This window comes from Gavia stellata, chromosome 9 (genome assembly GCF_030936135.1).
Source record: "Gavia stellata isolate bGavSte3 chromosome 9, bGavSte3.hap2, whole genome shotgun sequence".
Taxonomy (NCBI): domain Eukaryota; kingdom Metazoa; phylum Chordata; class Aves; order Gaviiformes; family Gaviidae; genus Gavia; species Gavia stellata.
Window position 1 is genome coordinate 33,275,483 of NC_082602.1, and position 11,215 is coordinate 33,286,697.

The 11,215-nt window shown below is 39.9% G+C and overlaps 1 protein-coding gene across 1 annotated transcript in view; it reads right to left on the reverse strand.

Annotated features, from left to right (window-relative positions):
- Positions 1-9,272, reverse strand: part of HSPA12A (heat shock protein family A (Hsp70) member 12A) — an 80,866-nt gene extending 71,594 nt beyond the window's left edge. The window contains exon 1 of the mRNA XM_059821252.1: positions 9,170-9,272. Coding sequence (XP_059677235.1) covers positions 9,170-9,272 — 103 coding nt within the window. The remainder of the gene's footprint in view (positions 1-9,169) is intronic.
- Between the last annotated feature and the right edge of the window lie 1,943 nt (positions 9,273-11,215).

Genomic DNA, 11,215 nt, shown 5'->3' on the forward strand with positions numbered 1-11,215 from the left:
CTATCCCATAGATTTAGTTTGTTGAAAACTCTTAACGTCATTTTTTTTGCTATGAAACACATTAACACTGGTGTTTTCTCCGGATGGCTCCTCTAATGGTTTCTTAGCTGCCCTTCTGGTTTATTTTTTTTAAAAAAAATTTACAGCTTATTCAGAATCATGCTGCTCTTCTAAGCTCTTGCTGGACCTGCTGTTCTCTTCATGTTACTGTGTTATGTCTTGAGCTACATTAAGATGACTTGGAAATTGAGAAACAGGATTAAATCCTTGTTATCAATCTTTATGACTGTTACAAAGCCTAACGGGAAATTGGAGGGAATTCAGAGAAGAGTGAAAATGCTTAAGGTGCTTGAGTAGTACATATTGAATTACTTTCAGAAGGCAGCGGCTAACTAACATGGGTGTAACCAGTGTTACCTAACCTTTCACAAGAACCTGAGGAATATGGGGTCAGGCTCACAGTGGTGGGAGATAATTTGTTACTGTTAAAAAACTGTAATGGAATTAAAGGATGAAAAGGAATGTTTATACTAAATACCAGAAAGTATTTTAAAATTGTAAATCTAAAATTCTGAACACATCAGATGGGAAAATTTAGGGCGAAAGAGCAAAAATATTCTGTAAAGGATTATATGATATTGGCAGAGGGAAGGAAATTACCTCATGAACTATTGCTTTTGTATGCTTTCCTAGAATTTTATCAGACTAGTCGCTTTTTTTGTGTCAGTGTAAGCCCATTCTCATGAATCTGTGAGTCATTCTTATGAAAAGGAGAAAGCAATCAAGAAGACAGGAGCTGTTTAGATATAGTCCTAAATTTATTTATCTACAAGTTTCTAAATGAAATTCTGTTTTTCAGAACACAAAAGGATCATACTTTGATTTTTATGGAAGTTTCCGAATTATGTCCCTTATCCTAAGCTAGTTTTCACTGAGAAAATAGGCAACAGTGTCCAGAGGGTTCTACAGCTGGAACATTAATCTTTTTACAAAATTTGGTTAGATGTTGTGCTGTGCAGACAGGGAACTGAGTCCTTTGGAGAAAATGACCTTACAGGCACCACACACACTGGAAACATGAAAAAAAGTCCTTTGGGAGCGATATGAGGGAAGGCAGGAATTTAGTACTCTTATTACTAGATGAAAGAAGGAACCCCAGCCTCATTGATACCAAATGCAATCACATTACAGTTTTTTGATGCTTAACCCCACCAACCAAAACCACTTCTTGGCAGATAACTCTGAAAGGTTGAGGCCAAATGACAATGTGCGGAAAATCAAAGAAAATTTACTGTTAAATTTTAAGGATAAATCTCTGCTTGATATAATATGTTTGTGAAAGGTCCTAAAATAATGGGCAAGCATCAAGAGACATAACAGATAGGCAAGAAATAACTTTCTGGGCTTAGAGAAGAGCTTCATGGCAACCTGTTCTGCTGGCTTAAAGTGTCCAGTCTTTCCAGATGAATATATCACATACCTTCACAGACTCACAGAATCCCAGAATCACAAAATTATAGGAGTTGGAAGGGACCTCTGGAGATCATGTAGTCCAACCCCACCCCCCCGCCAGAGCAGGTTCACCTGGAGCAGGTTGCACAGGAATGTGTCCAGGCGAGTTTTGAGTATCGCCAGAGAAGGAGACTCCACGGCCTCTCTGGGCAGCTTGTTCCAGTGCTCTGCCACTCTCAAAGTAAAGAAGTTCCTCCTCATGTTTAGATGGAACTTCCTATGTGCCCGTTACCTCTCGTCCTGTCACTGGGCACCACTGAAAAAAGACTGGCCCAATCCTCCTGGCACCCACCTCTTAAGTATTTATAAGCATTAATAAGATCCCCCCTCAGACTTCTCTTCTCCAGACTAAAAAGACCCAAGTCCCTCAGCCTTTCCTTGTAAGAAAGATGTTCCAGTCATCCATGGCAGGAGGATGCCATCTGCTGTGACATTTCTCCTGGCACACAGTGGCTAATCATACATGTCCATGCTTCTAGAAAGTTCTGGTTTCATTGCACGTGCATAGATCTATAACTGCCCATGGGAACTGAGCCTGCCTGAAGCTGCTCTATGTCTGTATTTGCAGAGTTTGGGACAGATGGCAGCAAGGGCACTGGTGACACTCCCTGAGCACTTCACACAACCTGTTTCTGGCTGTTACGTTTCTTAAATATCCCTCAGACTCCAGCAGAGTCATTGCTCCTGAAACCATTTTTTCTGGAAGATCCTGAGCTTGCCTGTCACACATCTTAGGAAATAGTGGGGTGTCACCCAGGAAATAACAGCAGATAGAAGTGGACTGCTGCTGTCAACTATTCACCCAGCCTGCAGCCTGTCCCTAAGGCACTTTCAGGAAAAGGCATGGCCCAAGCAGCTCACCAACTTTATGAACTGCCCTGCTGCACAACTGATATCCCACTGGCTGGAAATCGGCAGTTGGTGTTCACCGTAAGATACTGCACATACAGCTAATATTGACTACACCTGTGCACATTCACTTAACATCTGTGTTTATGGAATTATCTGTAAAACCACAAAGCTGGGATTTTTCTACAGCTCCTAAAGAAAGCTAAGCTCCAAAACCCAACAGGATATAAAGTTCAAACATTTTACCCACCTTTGGAAATATCAGTCAAAATGACCAGTTTGGTTTCCTCAGAAACATCCCCTCTCCCTTTGCTGTGAAACAGCTAAGACTCAGCAGGCCTTAAACTAATAGCTCTACATTCAGAAGGGGGAAGGGAAGGAGTCCTAATTCTGGAATTTGTTTTGCCCCTAATTCACCAGAACTCAACTGACTATCAAACCACACTGTGACACTCCTTCCTTACACACTGGAAAAAAGTTAAATTTCAACAAATGTGGGCTGGGAGGGATGGGCTGTCTCCCATTTAAAACCCTGTCACACTTTTTGCTTGCTTTGTTTTGCAATTGTCTTAAAATGTGGATTATGGATAGGAATGTTTTAGAACAGATAAATAAATAGGACAGAGCAATTTTGCAGTATCATTCTCCTCCCCCCAACCCCTTCCTTTTGCTTTACAGAACAGCCAGGACGAATGCAGAGGGTGCTTGACTTGGCAGTTAATGACCAAGGCAAAAGGTCACGTACAAAAACTTAGCTTCTGAGAAACACTCGGTTTAGCAGTTATCACTAATTGACACTGAGGAAAGATCAGACTCCAAGCACTCAGACACTACATTTCTCCTTCTTATCTGTCAGTGAGTTAATTGCTGCCTCTTTCTCCACCTCAAGAGAGGCACTGGCCACTGATGAAACCAGAGTAACCAGCTTTGACCAGTAACCACACTCATTGACCCAGACTTTTCCAAGTGACCATTCTGTGGTGCTACTTACAAAACACATTAGAATTGTGATCTTTCTTTGCTGTCTCTAATTATAAAGCTAATCTAATTATCACTAAATACAACAATGGTTTTAATATTGGCTTCAGCAGGAGTCGAAACATGGAGTTATATTTGGCATCCAAAGATGATCTACTGCTCACAAGGTCATGGAGTCTGCAATCGAGAAGAAGCTGTAATCTCTTCAAGTGACTCTCATGCTCTAGTGTTTATTGGAAAGAAGCTTGTGCTGTTTTTCAAAGAACTTCTTTGTGGATATATTTAACCAGCTCCTTGGGAAAATCCTTCTTGTGCTAAAATTAGGATTCGATGACCCTAAAAGACAAAAGTTTCTGTAACACTAGGTAAATCTAATCTGCGAAGTTGGCTTTCAGACTGGTTTATCAGACTCCTCGTCTTTATCCAACGATAGACTGCCATCGTGTGGTTCAGTATATCAACGACAATATTTATTAAGATCCACAGATGCGATACTCCTGGTATATTTTCACAGATCTTTCATAGCCTTAATTTCTATTATGCTGATAATGTACCAACTTAATGCTTTCAGGGTATTTATTGAAAGTTTCAAAAAAAAAGGAAACCAATAATGTGATTCCCCCTTCAAATTAGAAAAGTTAAAAAATGCTCAGTAATGTTATGCAAAATGAACTGTATTTTGATTGTTTTAATAGTGGACTGTTTCTAATGCAGACCACTGCCACTCTTCCGTTTTCTTTAATCCCCAAAAGGGATGAGTTCTTGGAATAACTATATTAATATATATATATCTGTGTGTTTATGCACATAACTATTGATCTCATGTTCAGTTGCTTCTCTGACTTGAGAAAGAACAAATGGCTTCCTAGTCATTCCCTCAATCCTTTATCTTCTAACAATACCTTGCTGTCTTAACTCTAAGTATTCAGCTATGGACCCCGATGGGCCAACCCACTGAAAGCCTCTCATGAACTTCTGTTGCTTTGCTCAGAGCTCTGGTCTTAAGATAGAGCTGCACTAGAAAGGGTAAGCTCTTCAGAATCTTAAATTTAGGGGACAGGAGTGCAAAAACACTCCATTTACTGACTGATCTTTCAACATACAGAACAGTGAGACCATGTCTCATCTTCTCTACTCCACTACAGCAAAAAAAAAAAAAGCATTATGATTACCATAACATTCACATGGGGCCAGTCAGGTCCTCTCTTTGAACCACTCATGCAAGGTTCTGGCTAATCCAATGATAAGCAGTTGGCAGAAGAAACTAACTATTTCTTTTTCTTCCCTGGAATCTTGTTTTTAATAGCTAATTCTGCTTTTAAAAAAATCCATCTGGCTTCATAGTGCTAGGAAGTCAATGCTGGCCAGGAAAGTCAAGAGTTGTAAGTACCACTTTATCTAGGACAGTACTTTTTAAGAATTTGAGTCTGACATGGTAGGCTGTCACAGGTACAGACTCATAGCTGTGAAGAACCACAGTGAACAAGTAACAGCTTGTTTTAAAAGGCTGTCTTTACTTTTATTCACAAGGATTGCAGCAGGATCTCAAAGGGTTGCTCAGTCGTCACTTTCAAATAAGCAACTTGCTTGGAGAAGATAGCATTCAAAGCTCATACCATGTATTTGTTATTGCATATCCATGGAAAAAGGTCTTAGTGCAGTTACACTACGTCCTGGAATGTAGTAATAAATATTTTTTTGATTTAATGTCCATCAAAAATAAAATCTGCCTTCCTTCTGGCACATATATATACCCATTTATATAAATCTGTAAAACTTCTTTATATGCATAGATTTATATATATATACACAAACATATAAATCTACATGACCTTTATATATTCAGTTTCCTTTTTTTATAGTGTAGCTCTTAGCTGTCCTACTCAGAAGATAGGACTGGACTATCCCAGAGGTTGTTCAATATGTTATGTCATGTTCTGTATTACATCACTTTCTATTATTTTCCAGGTCAGAAGACACTGGACTATCCCACAGGTTGTTCAATATGTTATGTCATGTACTGTATTACATCACTTTCTATTATTTTCCATAAAACACAATTTATAAAGAAGTCTTTCAAAGACCGTCATCCTCTCTAGCTCCCTTACTTCGATGTTTCTCTTTCTGTACCACGTTTTGTATGAAGTAGGTGCAGCCGGACACAGCAATCCAGAGGAGGGCGTCCTCTTGCTTTGTGTAATGCCCCGGTGTCCGGGCGCCGAGCCCCGACAGCCGTGGGGAGGGGATGGCAAAGAACCGGAGCACTGTACAACAGCGGAAAATCAGCAGTGGATGTACGCGTAGCAGGAGACAGGTGAGTACACTAAGCTAAGACGCCCTGCATCCACCACCTCCTGGGTAAATCTGGGTGCTCACTATATACCTTAACGCCGGGAGATGCCGTTCACTTGGGCCCCTGCGCTCCCTGGAATCTGGGTTCTCTCTAACTCTGCCTGCAGCCTGCTCCTATGTCCTCCAGCACACCGCAGCCTGCCCCTACGCCCTGTCTCCCAGCACACCACAGACTGCAATCGGCAGTCTTTCGCTCACTCTTGCCCTGACTTCTCCAAGAAAATCATCCCACAGCCTTTCTAAAATTTCGGGAGTTTTTTGAAGCATGAAAGGTATGGAGTGAAAGGTGAAGATTTTGACCCTAGTCAATTGTCTGAGCTGCTAAACACCAATTGCTTCTGAGAGTTTTAGGCCGAACTTGCTGCAAACTCCCATTTAATACTGAACCTGAGCCAGTTCCTACCAGAAAAGAGCTCCCATATCCCTCATGAAAAAGACTGTTCAGAATCAGACACCCAGCAGTCATGCCATCATTACAAACAGCTCTTTTGCGAACAGATACCAAAATGAGCAAGAGGCAGCATCCTGAAAATTATGAAACTTTTGGGACAGTAACCAACATAAAAAGCTTATCAGAGAATTTGGACCTCTGAGTTCCAAAGGAAATGTCTGCAAACTCTGCCCCTTCTCAACAATTTATGAGACTTACTTTACCGATCCTGTGCCTGGGGAAACCCTTAATAAATCATGAATGAAAGAAATCCTGCCTTTGAATAAAAGTTCTCTTTTAATCAGTACCTTTATAATAAGAAATTGTTCTATTAAGTTTGACATCTTTCCTCCAGTCAAAGAATATTTTTAAAGGGGAAAAGCTAGCCATGAAAAAAACACTTCACTAACTGCTAGGAGGAGCATGTTTGCTTAAAATGGAGCAAAACTATTTCAAGTCAGTGATGAAAGTAAAAAAATACTATAGGAATGGTGTATTTAAAGAAAATTATAATGTATATGAATGTTGCCCTATTTTAAGTATAAACTATTTATAATGTTATTAACTGCCATATATTGCACAGAAATAACTATTACAGGTATTTTTAATATTTAAATTCTATTACATTTCAATGACTTCATTTGGTAAAGATTTTTATTGAGTGAAAGCTGGGATAGCTTTCATGTCTTCTACTGCATTCTGCTGCTGTATTACTGAAGTCAGTGGGAGCTTTTTCATTGACTTGAGTAAGAATTGAACTTCACAGCTCTAGTCAAAGGGAGGGATCTTAGATCATCTTGATGAAAGGTAGGCATTTTGAATTGCTAAACACAGTTTTTGACAACTTCTGGTCAAATGAGTATCTTGAGGCAGTTATCAAAAGAGTAGACAATACTCTGCTGCCCCAAAAATATACACTTCTACATTTTCAAGGGTTTTAAAGCTGAATTTCCTGTCTTGATCTGCAAACTGTTACTGTGCATTGTTAAACAGTTATGATGTTTCATTCCTGTGACGCTTCATTCCAGAAGACCTGCATTTCAACACCAGAGATGCTGGTGCTGTATCTGCAACATAGCTTGCAAAGTGCTTTCAGTTTCTTTCAAATGAAATACAGCATAGATTTAAGATTATCAAGTTGACCAATGTAACACATGATAGAGCCAGCATAGTCAGTTATATTTGACCAATGAAAAATCCTCATTCTTTCCACAATATTCAGCAGGTTCTGCAATTTTTCTCTCAACGGGAGACAAAATGTTAGGTTACAGAACCCTTAAAATTCCCTGCTGGATCTCACAGAATCTGCAAGTCCCACCCCGCGGGGAATGCCACTTTCCGGCAGTCTCTACACATTCCCTGAAAGAGTTCAAATTCTTTACACCAATTGAACGCATTTCTCGTCTCGTTTGAATGGCAGACTGAATGGAGACACTTGAGAGTTCTTGGTCGCAGACATTCTAATTGATCTCTTGGCTGCGGTATACTGTAATTTGTATGGAAATATGCATTTCTCTGTGTAGGCTGTCCTGCAGTGGACTAAGCATAGTCATGTCACCTAACAAGAGCACTTTATGAACCATAATTTTCTCTGTTCAAATTATATCTCTCAACTTAGGAGGTACATGAAGAACCTTTCCATATACACACACACAGGAGAGAACCTGTCAAAACATGTAGCTTTGATAACATTGACTCAAAACCTGAACACTTAACAAGAGCTCTCTGTGCAATAAATGGGGAAGAGGCTAAAAAATCATGTTTTCTTAGGCTAAAGTGCTTTCCACGCTATCTGCAAGACAAATTCAGCTGTGGCATTTGCGGTGCAAATCTCATTAGGTAGGCTGGTAAGTTATGCACACAGAAACAGACTTCTAAGGATTGTTCTGCAAAGAGGGGGAATTGGCAGCACACAGAGCACTTCCCTTCCCATTCCCTCTGCTGTGGGTTCTGGTGAATCCCCAGCTGTGCTATAAAGCAGACCTGTCAAGTCTCATGCACTGACTCATTCTTTTGTATCACACTCCGTCACTGCCAGCATTGCACATTTTTATATGGCAGTACCATGGCTTCTCTCCCATTTTTGGATCCCACACATCAGACGCAGGTGGTCAGTCTGATCTGTGATTATCTGACCAGCTGCATCTGATGTGTGGGTCAAGGAGCAAAAGAAAGGTCATGGTACTGGCATTGCAGCTGGGGAATGTGCTGTTTAGCAGGACCCAGTGCTGACAAGAGCCCTGCTTTAAGGCGTGCTCACCTCTTAAGGCTATGTGCTGCAGGATTCAGCTCTTTAATGACTGGACATATGCTTATCACCTAACCTTGCACAGAAATGTATGCCCCAGCACATGGAATCTCATATGTCTGAAGACCAGAGACTTAAGAAGTCTGTATTTATAGACTTAGCTTTCTCATGAAATTTCTGCAAGAGAAAGAGATACAATGAGAACTCAGAGATCTGGCTGGTATTTCCTCAAAAAGCCCTTTGTTGACCCTATCTTTTCACTTATGCTGTTATTGGTCAGCTCTTGAAGACATAGAAACAACCACATGAATTCTGATCTTTTTTTTTCCTCCTTGATTTACAGAATATAAAGGCAATAAGGAAGTACTTACGGTGAAGGTAACTAACACTTGTGAACTGATTTATGCCTACTTACAAGTCTCTCTGTAGCAATGAAAAATTACATTTCATAAATACATGTTTGTATGCAGTTACTTAAAATGAAAAAGGAGATTATTTCATTGCTGAAGTTTTAAATGTCATCCACCCAAAAAAAAGCACTGTAAACATTTTAGTCACTCTCTGTGGAGAAGGCCAGTGACTGACATATTAAAAGCTTCAAGGGTGCAGTTATTTACAAACTCTGATTTTTCTAGATTCTTCCACATGTTTAATTCCCTTCCTCATTGTCAGCCTTCCCACTGCATTTCATTGACAGGCATGTTAACAACAATTTTGGTTATTCCTAACATTTCTTTCTCTGGCCTGATTTTTCATCACCTTTAGAACTATGCTAAGGAAGACCAAGAACTGAGAAATACCTCTATGCAGAGAGCTTCCATATGGTCTTGTGTACCACTTATTCCACACTGACGGACACAGCAGGCTTCCACCAATGCACATGATCCTCTGTGAGATTCCCATAAAACCAGGAATAGCACTGCATAAACAGAGGCATAATAAATGAGCACATTTTAACAATTTTCCTCACAAATACAGCCAAAAAAATCCAGTAAAACAAGGCTGAGGAAAAAATTAGATAGGCTGTGCCTTTACAATAATTAGGATCTTATGGTTTATTTAACACAAGAACTCCCTTTGGCAGAATCTCCGCTGACAATCACAATTTGTTTAGAGTATCATATTTGTTGGAACACACACATCTGTTCTTTAAGGCATTAAATCTTTCACTATACATGAAAACCACAGTCCTGATATGTAAGGAGGACTTCTGATCTTAAAGATCGGTCATTCCTATTACATTGCTTGGCTCTGTATTAGTAATATTCTTTATGTACTGAACCCTAAACATCTGCTAGGCTGGAAAATCTTATTCGTGCATTTTTTTAATTTCATTACATCTAGGGGTGCAAACACAAAAAATACCATAAGAAACAATATAGCGTCCACCCTAACCCAAGTAATCAAAAAATAATAAAGTAATAAAATAATAAAGTTATTTTGTATGTGACAGTGGTTAAATCCCAAACAGACATTCTGTTTAAAACTTCAAGTACTAATTCATGCTAAAATCTTTTAAATGGAATGTGTAAGTTTTGCTGTCCCTCATATAAGGTAGTAAGCAGTGGCAACGTGTCATAGAAAAGATACGAAAATGAATAGTGTCAAATACTTCAAGAATTCAAAGTATGTTGCAAAGACAGGTAGGTATCAGTAACACCTACCCCCCCACAGCATGTGAGAAAACTGTATCAGTATTCAGAGGAGTCATGAATTAACGCCATGCTTAAGCTTCTATAGCAGCCTATCGCCAATATCGTTCTGCAGAACATAACATGTATCTGCTTTCTCTAAGCATTTTCCTCTCTAGTTACAGCATTTTCAGCTACTGTTGTTGACTGCTATTTCTGATCAAAGTGAAATAAAAATTATCCCCTGCAGATATTGTTCACCCTTTCTTTTTTCCTATGGTCAAATGAACCTAGGCATTCATGAGTAAAAACAGCTATCAAAATTCCATACAATGTCTGAATCCCTAGTTATTAGTTTCCACCCGAGAACTTGGGCTTTCCTTTTCCCGTAACTCCTTGATTTTATTTGCCACATTTCACCCATAATATTCCACTCACTGCCTTTGGAACAATGCAAATAGTTTCACATGTGCTACCACCAACTACTGTAGCTTTTGCTACAGTTATTTCACTAACCCTTAAGGAACTGAACTCAGTCTTGAAAGTGATTGTGCTAGTGGAGTGTCAGGCTGTACCCACCTCCCACAGTGTGGCTTCACCAAAACAAAACAGATGGGAACTAGCTTGGCATTTTGGCTGTACATGAAGTTGTACCCTGCACACAAGAAGGGCTTAGGAAACCTTAAATGAGTTCTCCAGAACAAAACTCCATTTCTGCAAACATTCCCACCAGTTCCTTCTCCTTTCTTAGGTTTTGCTCACAGCTCTACCAATAGTTGATCTTACACATCTACTTTAACATCAGTGGAAGAAGGAATGGGATCTACACTTCCAGTCCACCTCTGAGTAATGCATCCACACGCTTCCACTTAGGAGGGAAAATGTTATTGGAAGTGTTTGGCAGATAAGCCATCTTGTGCAAAAATCAATGTTTTATACATCAGGTTGCCTTTGTGTCCCCTGCTCTGCACACACGGGAACTAAAAACAAAGGAACACCCTCACTTCCCAGTCCTCAACAACCTTCTCTCCTCTTCCTCCCCCCTCCCCCCAGTATTTCTAGTAGGTTAAGCAGTTCTCCCACACCAGCACAGAGGGCAGCCATAAGAAAATCTCATTATGACACTGGGCAGTACACTACAATGGTGATAAAAGGGATAACTCTATTTAGCCTTACCTGGCTTCTAGATTTGCAGTCAAAAAACAGCTTAATTTT